Source organism: Phascolarctos cinereus, unplaced genomic scaffold (genome assembly GCF_003287225.1).
Source record: "Phascolarctos cinereus isolate Bilbo 61053 unplaced genomic scaffold, phaCin_HiC Scaffold_4;HRSCAF=312, whole genome shotgun sequence".
Classification (NCBI taxonomy): Eukaryota; Metazoa; Chordata; class Mammalia; order Diprotodontia; family Phascolarctidae; genus Phascolarctos; species Phascolarctos cinereus.
Genome location: NW_027555847.1, coordinates 430,779,858 through 430,793,040, shown reverse-complemented (window position 1 = coordinate 430,793,040; position 13,183 = coordinate 430,779,858). Strand labels below are relative to the sequence as shown.

The 13,183-nt window shown below is 34.8% G+C and overlaps 1 protein-coding gene across 1 annotated transcript in view; it reads left to right on the top strand.

Annotated features, from left to right (window-relative positions):
• The window catches only part of CDH9 (cadherin 9), a 157,640-nt gene that overhangs the window by 105,850 nt on the left and 38,607 nt on the right, over positions 1–13,183 (top strand). Inside the window, exon 5 of the mRNA XM_021000528.2 lies at positions 12,241–12,428. Coding sequence (XP_020856187.1) covers positions 12,241–12,428 — 188 coding nt within the window. The remainder of the gene's footprint in view (positions 1–12,240; positions 12,429–13,183) is intronic.

Genomic DNA, 13,183 nt, shown 5'->3' with positions numbered 1-13,183 from the left:
TTCTTCAATAACACAAAAGATCCATCAGCATGGTTACTGCTTCCATTGTCTCAGATTGAAACATCTCTTTTCCATAGCTTGATTGACATTTTTCTGAGAACAAAATCATAATAATACAAAATAAATAATAACAAACCAAAATATATCCTCCAATTGTATCTAGTTGTACAACCTTCTGGTAATGTATTTCAAAATAAACTAGGCAGGATCTTTAATAACAAACATGCAGTGTATCACTGGGACAAAATCTGAAAACTTTATAGCTTAGAAGGATCTATCAGGAATTTGAATCTTCTAATTTAGCCTTTAAAAACACACAATTATCTTTAATTTATTGAAAGAGAAAAATTAATAAAAATCTTGTGGTGATTTATATGGATACATATATAATATTATTATATTGTACTTATAACTGGTTTATGCAACCTAAATCTTCACTTGATTTTATAGTCTTCCCTGCCCCCAAAAAACCAAATATTTTCCCATTCTCTTTCATCATCTTTCCAATATGTTGAAATTAAAATCATAGAGTGGCTTAAAATGACATTTGGATATGTGTTTATATCATGTAATCACTTTTAAAATTCTCAAATGCTAAGAAAAAGCTTTCATTTTAGTAAAGATGGCATTGGCCATAGTTAAGTGCATACCAAAAGATATGAGGCTCAAAAAATAAATGATGATGATGATGATGATGATGATGATGATGATGATGATGATGACAGTGATGTATCTTTAAGGGAGAAAATTCTGAGACTCAGAGTTGCCTATCTTGGTAAATTTCAAGTACTATGTGAACATGAAAGTCCCTTAAAATTTATCCCTTACACTAGCTAATTGAGACACATTATCTATATTTCATCTACTTATTCACAGACATAGCCTAAACTTGGGACAATATTGTTAGGGGATTACATATTTTAGGCATGAAATTACCCTAGGGGAAAAAAAATTTGATTTAAAAATGAGAATCTTGATTTTTAGTTCCTGTATAGCCACTGAGCTATGTGACTATAGAAAGTAAAACTGATCTAATTCACAACTTTCTCATCTATAAAATGGGAACTACTCTGCTTATACAATCTATCTCAAGGAGTTTTTATGGATGAAATCAAAGAATATATATTAAGAGCTTTGAAAGCTTTCTTAAAAGTAAAGACTTCTATGATACTTTGAAGTTGTCCTGTTGAAAATGTACGTGATACAGAATTCCATCAATTCCATGGTGGGAGATTCTTCTCCTTATCTGTCTCTTCTATTGTTCTTTCTTTGTACCTCTCATTCTCTAGGTGAAGAAAGTGAGGGAAAAAAATGAATTTGAAATCTAACAACCCTATGTTGAGTAATAGTTTTGCCATTTACAATTTAGCCTTGGGTGAGGCATTTCCTCTTTCTGAGTCAGTTTCTACTTCTCTAACACAGGGCTAGTAAAACAAATTATCTACCTCAAAGATCAATTGTGGGGAGGGGAAAAAAAGAGATCGTGTATTTAATATGTTTTATAATTAATGCAGTACTGTATAAAGGTTGGATCCAAGTTGAAATACAGTTTAATATCTGTGACCAGTATGGAAAATCAACTTAAAACAAGATCCTTACCAGATCTTCAAATTTATCTTGGTATCAAAACATTTCAATGTGATACCAAAACCACCAGGAAGTGGAGCCAAGATGGCAGAGTAAAGGCAAGGACTCACCTGAGCTCTCCCCCAGAACCCCTCAAAATACTTTTAAGATGACTCTAAACAAATTCTAGAGCAACAGAACCCACAAAAAAGATAAAATGAAACAAATTTCCAGCCCAAGACAACTTGGAAGATCAGCAGGAAAGGTTTGTTGTACCAGAATAGGAGAGGAGCTCACTGCACAGCAGGTAGTACCAGCACAGCCAAGGCCCCTGCAAACCCAGAGTAGGCCTCAGGTTGACTGAATCACTGGTAACAATGGCGATTTCCAAACCTCTCAGCCCATAGACACCAAAGAGAACTTAGAAAGTCAGCAGGAAAAGTCTATAACACCTGAGTGAGAGTAGAGCTCAATTCAGTGCAGGCCTTGCTAGCACAGCCCTGGCCCCAGCAAACTGAGAGCAGACCTTAGGAGCCACTGAATGAGCAGAGGGAGGAGCAGAAGTAGCTGCTTCCAGAGCTCTCAACTCACAAATGGCAGCTCTCAAATCTGGTCAGGAGAAGATTACAGTGACCTTTTTGTTAGCACTGAAGGAGGATTCTGTTACTTTCCCCATACATGGATCCTGTTCACAATGCTGAGTGGCAGTCCCAGGGCTAGGAGGAACACTAGCAAATCAGAACTTGTGGCAACAGTGGAGGGGGAACCCTCCTCACAGTTTCAGGTTAGAAAAGAGTGCTTGTGGTCACTCACAGACCACAGCACAGGCCAGGACAGTAGCAAACACCTCTCTTTTGACCATACCACCTTGGAAGAACTGAAAACCTAGAGATCTCTAGAAGTATCTCTGAAAACAGCTGCACAAAACCCCTGAAGCATGGGACAATACACCCTCCACCCTGGAAGCAGAGCCCTACTTTAAGAAATAGTTAAAAGTCAACTAATAGGCTGGGGGAAATGAGAAAACAAAAAAAAGAACTCTGACTATTGAAAGTTACTAAGGTGATAAGGAAGATCAAAACACACGCTCAGAAGACAACAAAATGAAAGCTCCTAAATCCAAAGCTTCCAAGAAAAATGTGAATTGGTATAAAGCCATGGAAGAGCTCAGAAATGATTTTGAAAATCAAGTAAGAGAGGTAGATGAAAAATTGAGAAGAGAAATGAGAGTGGTACAAGAAAATCATGAAAAAAGAGTCAACATCTTGGTAAAGGAGACACAAAAAACAGTGAAGAAAATAACACCTTATAAAACAGACTAGGGGGCAATGGATAGAGCACTGGCCCTGTAGTCAGGAGGACCTGAGTTCAAATCCAGCCTCAGATACTTGACACTTATTAGCTGTGTGACTCTCGGCAAGTCACTTAACCTCATTGCCTAGCCAAAAAAAACAAACAAAAAAACAAAAACAAAAAACAGACTAGGCCAAATAGTAAAAAGGGTCCAAAAAGCCAATGAGGAGAAGAATGCCTTAAACAACAGAACTGGCCAAATGGAAAAGGAGATCTTAATGTCTTAAATAATGTTTTAAAAATTCAAATGGAGCAAATGGAAGCTAATGACTTTACGAGAAATCAAGAAAAAATAGAACAAAATGAAAATGATGAAAAAATAGATTACAGTGTGAAATATCTCATTGGTAAAACAACTGACTTAGAAAATAGATCCAGGAGACATACTTTGAAAATTATTAGACTACTTGAAAGCTATGATCAAAAAAAGAGCCTAGACATCATCGTTCAAGAAATTATTAAGGAAACTGCCCTGATATTCTAGAACTAGAGGGTAAAATAGAAATTGAAAGAATCCACTGATCACCTCCTGAAAGGGATTCCAAAATAAAAACTGCCAGGAATATTATAGCAAAATTCTAGATCTCTCAGGTCAAGAAGAAAATATTACAAACAGCCAGCATGACAGAATTCAAGTATGGTGGAGCCACAGTCAGGATAACACAAGATTTAGCAGCTTCTGCATTAAAGGATTGGAGGGTTTAGAACATGATATTCTAGAAGGCAAAGGAGCTAGGACTGAAACCAAGAATCACCTACTCAGCAAAACAGTATAATCCTTCAATGGAAAAAAAATGACATTCAATGAGACAGATGATTTTCAAGCATTCTTGATGAAAAGACCAGAGCTGTAGAGAAATTTTGATTTTTTTTTTTGCAAGAATCAAGAGAAGCACAAAGGGAAATAGAAAAGGGAAATCATAAGGGAATTAATAAATTTAAAACGTTTACATTCCTACATAGAAAGATATTTGTAACTTATAAGCCATTTCTCATTATTATGGTATCTAGAAGGGGTATATAAAGAAAGAGGGCTCAAGTATGAGTTGAATATTAAGGGATGGTATCTAAAAAATAAAATTAAGGGGTGAGAGAGAGGAATGTACTGGGAAAAAGAGAAAGGGAAAAGTAATAGGGTAAATTATCTCACATAAAAGAGAAAAGAAAAAGCTTTTACAGTGGAGGAGAAGAGGGAATAGTTGAGAGGGAGTGAGTGAACCTTACTGTCATCAGAATTGTCTCAAAGAGGGAATAACATAAATACTCAATTGGATATAGAAATCTATCTATTTTATCCTAAAGGAAACTAGGAGGGGAAGGACATAAGGGAAGGGGGCAAGGTAATAAAAGGGAGAAGAGATTATGGGATGGGGTAGTCAGAAGTAAAACACTTTTGAGGAAGGACAGGTGAAAGGAGAAAGAGAATAGAATAAATGAGGTGGGGAATAGGATGAATGGAAATATAGTTAGCAATAGTAACTGTGAAAAAAATTTTGAACCAAGTTTCTCTGATAAAGGCCTCATTTCTTAAACATATAGAGAACTGAGTCAAATTTATAAAATTAAGAGCCATTCCCCAATTGATAAATAATCAAAAATATGATCAATTTTCAGATTAAGTAATTAAAGCTACCTATAGCCATATAAAAATATTTTAACTCACTACTGATTGGAGAAATGCAAATTAAAACAATTCTGAGGAACTGCCTCATACCTATTAGAGTGATTAATTGGACAGAAAAGGTAAATGACAAATGTTGGAGGGGATAAGGGGGAAAAATGAGACTTTATTGCACTACTGGTGGAGTTGTGAACTGATTCAACTATTCTGTAGAGCATTTTGAAACTATGCCCAAAGGACAATAAAACCTGGCATACCCTTTGATTTAGCAATGCCACTTTCAGGTCTATTTCCCAAAAGAGAATAAAGAAGAAAAGGACTTATATGTACCAAAATATTTATAGCAGCTCTTTTCTGGGAGTAAAGAATTAGAAGTTGAGAGGATGCCCATCAATTGGGGAATAGCCAAACAAGTTGTGGTATGTGATTATCATGAAATACTCTTTCACTGTAAGAAATGATGAGCAGAATGCTGTCAGAAAAACCTGAAAAGATTTTCATGAGCTGATGCAAAGTGAAATGTACTGTGCACAAATTAACAGCAATATTATTAATACGAGCAGCTATGAATGACTTAGCTATTCTCAGCAATACAATGATCCAAGACAATTCTGAAGGACTTATGATGAAAAATACCATCCATCCTCAGAGAAAGAAGTGATGGTGTCTAAATATAGATTAACACATACTTTTTTACTCTATTTTTCTTTTTTTTCTCTATGTTTTCTTTTACAAAGTCACTATTATGAATATGTTTTGTTTGACTACACATGTATAACCTGTATGTAATTGCTTGCCTTCTCAATGGGGGTAGGAAATGGAGCAAGGGAGAGAATTTGGAACTCAAAGCTTAAAAATGTACTGTTTTTAATGTAACTGGGAAAAAATAAAATTCTAAACAAAAGCTTTAAAAGAAGAAAATGAAATTTGTCATAATGTAAACTAAACTTGTTATTTCTTTTATTCACCTTTTTTTTGTAAAATGATTAACTTGGTATGTACACATAAGCATGGTATACATTTGTCCTTGACAAGTTTTAAATGTTTCTTTTTAAATTTTAACATAATATCATCTTATCTATGCAACCAAAAAATAAAAACAGAATTAAATGAAATCCCATCGAATTTGGATAACATAATTTAAACTATATTTTAGTTGTCAACTACCCATAGCCATCAGATAATTTTTAGCCCTTCATTTAATTGTATTTACTAGGTCTAGACTGTGTGTTTTTGGTGTATTTGATGACTAAGTCATATCATTGAGAAAAAAATACTATCGCTTCTGCACTGATAGATTAAACCCTCTGTTTTTTTTTTTTACATCTTCAATATTTATGTTGTAGATTAATTTTCTAATAAATAGTATTAATAGGGGCAGCTAGGTGGTGCAGTGGATAAAGACCTGGAATCAGGAGGACCTGAGTTCAAATCCAGTCTCAGACCACTCACTTGACAATTACTAGCTGTGTGATCCCAGGCAAGTCACTTAACCCCAACTGCCTTGCAATAAATAAATAAGCAAATAAATAAATAATAAAAAGTATTTACCAAATTTAGAAAGGCATTCTTTATAATCAATTATTCCATGATACATTAAATAAAGGCCTTGATCCTCATTTAAATATTTTTATTCAACTACTTCATTAATTGGAAGATTACGAGATTAGAAATTCTTATACTTTCTTCTGAGAAGCTCAAATTGGTTCATATACATTATTAAACTTAGTATCAAATCATCTCTCCAGTTGTGATAATATTGTTCACATTCCATGTTAAAGTAACTCCAACTTAAAGCAGACAGACTATGTGGCACAGTAGGAAAAAATACTGATTCTTGAATTATAGCATCTGGGTTTGACCTCAGAGTAAGTTTCCAGAGTTTGATTCCTATGTTTGACTTTGGGAAATTCACTTAACCCCCTCAAGCAGAGTTTTTTCATCTGTACAATGAAAGGGTTTGTCTAGATGGTTTCTGAAGATTGTTCTACTCGTAGCAATGTGATCTAATATGCATTGCCTTCTCCAGTCCATCCCCTTAGATGTTTTAGACAGCAGCCTGAAGACATAGGACAACTCTTGAAATTTAAAACAAATGCAATTTTGATGATTTAAAATCTTTGGAATTCATTTTTCTCACTTTTTTTTCCTTTATTGCTAATTTGTATTTTAGGCAGACATACTCCTCAAAGAATCTCTGCATAAGGGAGTGTCACAAAAGTCAGTGTTTTGTCTGTTCAGGATATGTATTCAGATTGCATTTAATTTTACTAGCCAATTTTTTAAGGTTATCAAAAGATTTTATATATGTAACAGTGCCTATCTTAGTCTTCGCTGCCTGAAACAACAGTTATATTATTTCTGCCTTGCCCCAAGGCTCTCTGATAAGAGAAATTGGGAGAGGCAAGGTTCTTTGCCATTGGCTTCAGGCTCACTGAAGGTGTTTCTCTAAGTTTAGGGGTAGTCCTTGGAGCCCCAGTTGGATTTGACACTAACAGTCAAATTATATTTTCAAAGGAATATTAACTTCAAAAGGTATAATAAAAAAATATACAAACTTACTCTCCAACATGTGGGACTTAATCCACTCCTCCTTTTGTGCCAGATTAATCTCTAGGAAGGGGAAGAGGTTTAGGTTCACATGTTATCTCAGTTCCTATAGAACACAGCTCTTGTTCCCTGTGCAAAACTCACATTGGCCTTGAATCCTAGGCACCCTGTCTTCTCAGAGCTTTCCTAATGCCCTAGGGACTGCAACATCTCACCTGGAATCTATATTTCAAGATCCCCTTGATTCAAATTCTGATCCTATGGTACCTAGAACTGGGGATGATAGTTGGAATAAAACAGAACAAACAACCACAGGGCAAGAAACCCTCAGAACCAAGAAGTAAGATTGAGATCAGTTTAACAAAATTATTCGCCTCTTACCTATTCAATTCATGGCAACTGTGCTGTGGAGAAATGAGCACATAGGAAAGAAAGTGACTCACCAGTTTTAAAGATGCTGCCTTTCTGACTATGCAGCTAATCAAAAGAGGTTAAGAAATTATTCCTACCCATGTGGTAGGGGATGTGGAGTCCCTTCATATTAGGTGATTTGAGCTTACCCAAAACAAGCCCCTTTACATATACATTGACTCATTGGAGCTCCATAATAGGCCTGCTACATGGGCACTCCAAATATTCCTAATCCCATTTTATAGATTTGGAAACTGAGGCTCAGAGAACTTCCATGCCTTTTTTATAACTATACAGTTATTTGATATTTGAACCCAGGACTTCCAACTCAAAGTCCATCACTAATTCAGTTCTTCCAGATTGCTTCTCATACAGCAAAACATGACTCTCCTCTCTGCACCCCCCCACGCCACAACTTTGATGTACATAAAATTTAATTCAATTCAACCTAACAAATATTTATTAATGACCTCCTGTTAGGTACAGGATACAACATAAAAGAAAAAATATCCCTACTCAAAAGGAGCTTATTTTAACAAAGGGAACAATATTACTACAGCAAAGTCAATGCGAAATACATTATATAACTGAAAAATAGTTTGTGTGCCACTAAATTGGGGTGAAGGACCAAAAAAAGCTCATGTAGAATGTGACATTTGATCTGGATTTGGAAGAACCTAGGGATTCTGTAACATAAAGTAAGGAACCTATCTAGAAACCCATTTTTAAAAAGGTAGGGCCGATCTACTTAAAACTCTGAAAGAATATGCTGTTAAAGTGCTACACTCAATATGCCAGAAAATTTGGAAAACACAACAGTGGCCACTGAATTGGAAAAGATCAGTTTTTGTCCCATTCCTAAAGAAGAGAAATGCCAAGGAATATTCAATTTACCAAAAAATTGCGCTCATTTCACTTGCCATGAAGGTTATGCTTAAGATTCTGTAAGCTTAGCTTCAGCACTGTGAACCAAGACTTACCAGAAAAGCAGACTGGTTTTCAAGGAGACAGAGGAACTAGAGACAAAATTACCAATATTCACTAGATTGTGGAGAAAGCAAAGGAGTTCCAAGCAAAAACAAAAACAAAAATAAAAACAAAAAACCACTTACTTCTGCTCCATTGACTATACTATACACACACACACACACACACACACACACACACATGTATATATATATACATATATATATGTATATATATATACATATATATATGTGTGTATATATATATATATATATATATATATGGCAAGTCCTGAGAGAGATAAGACCACCAGATCATTTTACTTGTCTCCTGGGAAAGCTGTATGAGGGCCAAAATGCAACAGTTAGACTTGAAAATGGAACAACTGCTTGGTTTAAGATTGGGAAAGAAGTACAACAAGGCTGTATATTGTTACCATATTTATTTAACTTTTGTGCAGAGTACGTCATGCAAAATGTCAGGATGGATGAATCAAAAGTTGGAATTATGGTTGCTGGGAGAAATAGCAACAGTTTCAGATATGCAGATGCTGCCACTCTGATGGCAGAAAGTGAAGAAGAAATTGAGATGCCTCTTGGTGAAAGTGAAAGAGGAGAATGCAAAAGCAGGATTGAAGATTAACATCAAAACACAAAACAAAACAAAACCAAACAAACAAACAAACAAACAAACAAAAAACAACTCCTAAGATCTTGACAATGGGTCCCATCACTTTCTGGCAAACAGAGAGAAAGAAATAGAAGCAGTGTCAGATTTTATATTCTTCAGCACAAAGATCACTGCAGATGGCAACTGAAGCCATGAAATTAAAAGACATTTGCTTTTTGGAAGGAAAGGAATGACAAAGCTATACAGCATATTAAAAAGCAGAGACACTACCTTGCCAATAAAGATCCATTTGGTCAAAGCTATGGTTTTTCCAGGAATGTGTGGTTGTGAGAGTTTGACTATAAGGAAAACTGAGCACCACAGAATTGATGCTTTCAAATTGTGGTACTTGAAAAGTCTTTTGAAAGTCCCTTGGACATCAAGGAGCTCCAACCACTCAATACTCAAAAACATTAATTCACTCTATTCACTGGAAGGTCAAATGCTGAAGCTAAAGCTCAAATACTTTGGCCAAAATATGAGAAGACCATTGAAAAAAAACCTAACAAATACAGCCTGGTCCTGGAGTCAGGAGGACATGAGTTCAAATCCAGTCTCAGACACATAACACTTGCTGTGTGACTCTGAGCAAGTTACTTAACCCCAATTGCCTCACCAAAAAAAAAAAAAAGACCCTAATGTTGGGAAAAATTGAAGGAAAAAGGAAAAAGGGATGGCAGAGGATGAGACGGATAGTATCATGGAAACAATGAACATAAAGTGGGACACACTTTAAGAGTTGGTGAAGGATAGAAGAGAGTGGTGTGGTATGGTCCATAGAGTCACGAAGAGTGGGACATGACAACATCTGAACAGCAAAAATGAATTAGATATTGAAAGATTATAGATACAGAATATGCACAACATCAAAACCTATCCACTTTATCCCTTCTTTTTTAGAGTTGTAAAACTTGAGGCTTAGGGAACTTATGTGACTTACCTAGTTACACAGGTTATAAGTGTCATCAATGGGATTTAGAATTTGGTTTACTGACTCCTGAGGCAATGTTTTTGTTTTTACTGAGTTGTGAATTATGAGCTAAGAAGTATCCCACATCTCTAGCCACATGATTCATTACAACTTTAAAACTTTGTAAAGAAGAATTCTTTTAATTTTACCATGATATGTTGTTGTAGAAAAGGAATTAGTTTGACTAGTCAAAAAAAGAAAAAAAAAGTTTTACTAAACAAATCATTCATTATCATCACCATCATCATCAAAAGAATTGCAAAAAAATTGTTAAATATACTTAGAGAAAAAAATTGTTTCAGAGTATGTTTAGCTATTAGTTTAAATCATAATAATGCCTTAAATGTGATCAACTTGTGGCTAATTCTTGTTGCTTTCTATATGAAAATGCAGTTGAGCTTCACAATAACCTTGTATGGCAGTCAGTGAAAACATTATTATATTTCTTTCATAGTCATAGAAACATGATGTGCAGAGAAAGTAAATAACTAGCCCAAGGTCACATAGCCACTAAGTAAATAGCCAAGACTAGAATCCTGATTTGGTGCTATTTTGACTATAATAGCAGCTGCTGCTATTTCCAGTATATAGTAATATAAATGGGCTTTACTTATACAGTTTGTACATATTGTGTGCATGTGTGTGTGTGTATGTGTGTCTGAATGATGCCCCTGTAGGTTATGTGTCAAGTATCTGCATAGATACAACTTACAAGGAGATGTGAATAGATATTTCTAAAGTTTACTCTACCTACCCTTCTCCAAGGGTGAATTTGATTCCTTTCAGGAAGGGAACAAAAGATTGATGCTGTGATACTGGTCACACTCTGTTGTCCTTATAGAGGGGGGCTAGAATTATATCTCTCTGCCCCTTAAGTATTATTAGTTCAGAGGAAATAATTTTAGGTTGAAGCTGCGTTTTTGATTGCTATCCCTTAACAGGGAAGAAGGACTCCAAACAATATATCCAAAGACTTGACTTCCTTCCCACCAAATGCCAATTATATAAGACTGTCACAGTTAGTGAATAGCAGATCAATTCATTAATCCAAGTCAATAGCACACAGTAATAAGAACAGTTACACAGATTAGCATACACTGTCAAGGTACAAAGTGAATAAGTTTTCCCAAGAGAAGTGAAAGATCTCAGCTGAACTGGAAGCTGGAGGCTAGAAGAACTAGGATCTCTACTCCATTTCAAGTTCCCACCAACTCTTCTTCTCACATAGGCACTGAGCACTGAGTAAACATTCCCCAGCAATGAGGAGAATCTTCTACAAATGAGCTTGAACCATGGGTTACACTTACAGTTGAGCATTAGTTGGTCAGTTAAGACTTCTACTTCCAATTTTTAGCAATTATTCCATGATCTATTTAATTGAAGACAATAAAACTAGATTTCAAAAGAGAAATTTGTACTCCAGGTTTTTCTTTTATTAACTAGCTTCATCTATAACCAGAGAAAATAAGAGGCATTTCCTACTTCTATATGAATAGAAGGGTTACTGATTATTGCCTGAGAGCTTATAAAGAGGAATTTGATGAAGCTAAAACAGATGATGATTCCAGTTTTCTGTGACATAACCCATCATCACGGAAATATCAGGCTCCTTGCTCATACGGATGCCTTGTCAAGCTATAGTAAAATCAGACCAACAATAAAAATGTAGAAGGTGGTTATTTTGGTAGAAGTATTTAGAACACAGGGGGAAATCAATTACCAAAATATTATTTTCTTTAACTGACACATGTATAAAAATCACTTTTTTAAGGCATAGGAAGAATAAAAAGAAAAAAACAGATTTTTTGTCCCTCTGTTTTTCATGAGATATAGACTGAATCCTAAATCTTTCATTAATTAATACTAAGATTTTGGTAAATTACTTCACTTCTCTGGCCCTCAGTTTCCTCTTCTGCAAAATGTGAGGTTTGGACTTGGTAGTCTCTAGGGCCCCTTCCAAATCTTAATTTCAATAATTTTATATTACGTAGCTTAGAGCTCTGCATTGTGAAAATCATTTGAACATCTTTTCAATTTTAAAACCACTTTATTCAAATGAGAAAAGAAAGGGGAACTTATTATTACTCAATATCTAAAGTCTCAAATGTCAAAGCAGAACTCATTTAATTTGCAGGTACATATCAGTTCAGTTCTCCTGAGTCTGTGCCCCTTGAAACTCCACTGGGAAGAATAAAGGCTAATGATCCTGATGTGGGGGAGAATGCAGAAATGGAATATAGCCTTGTGGAAGGAGATGGTTCAGACATGTTTGACATCATCACAGACAAGGATACACAAGAAGGGATCATAACTGTCAAAAAGGTTTCTTTTCTCAATTGTGATTTTTTTTCTAAATTAATATAGAAGAAGTTATCTATTTGAAGTGTTTTTTTTTTTGCTTCAATGAAGCTGTTTGGACTTATTTTCTACCTTCTTTAGGGGAAAGTCATCCTTTATGAACTTATATAGAGGAGAATTGTTTTGTTATTTCACTTCTCATATGACCTCTTAATTGCATATATCAAATTGTAGAACAGTCCAAATAAAAATGCATATAGTACTAAGAGATTGCAATAAAAAAATAACATCAGAAAATACATGTAATCTTTTTTTGAAGTTTATTTTATTTGACTTCATTAAAGGTGTGTTGGGGTGAGAGTAGTGTACTATGGAGCCTGGAAAGTACAAAGAACTACTTTTGAAGATTATTTCCTACCTTATATGTCAGCCTAAATGTGTAATGATAATAATCACATATTTTTGTTTAAATATGATAATTATTATGATGATTTTTAAGACTGGATATAAAATGTTTTCCATTCAATATACTGAAATTGGTGAACATCAAACTAAATTTTCAATATATGATTACAATACCTTATGTCTTAACAGGCAATATCAATTGAACATTTCCTCCCAAGGACTCACAAAAATATGTTATTTTCTGTTTTAAGATTCAGATAGAGAACATTTTAAGCTGTCAACATAGTTAAAAAGGGACTTGGACAAATAGCTCAGATAAGACACACTTCATTTTATTTTAATTAACATTTTATCTTCCCTCTGAATCTATGTCA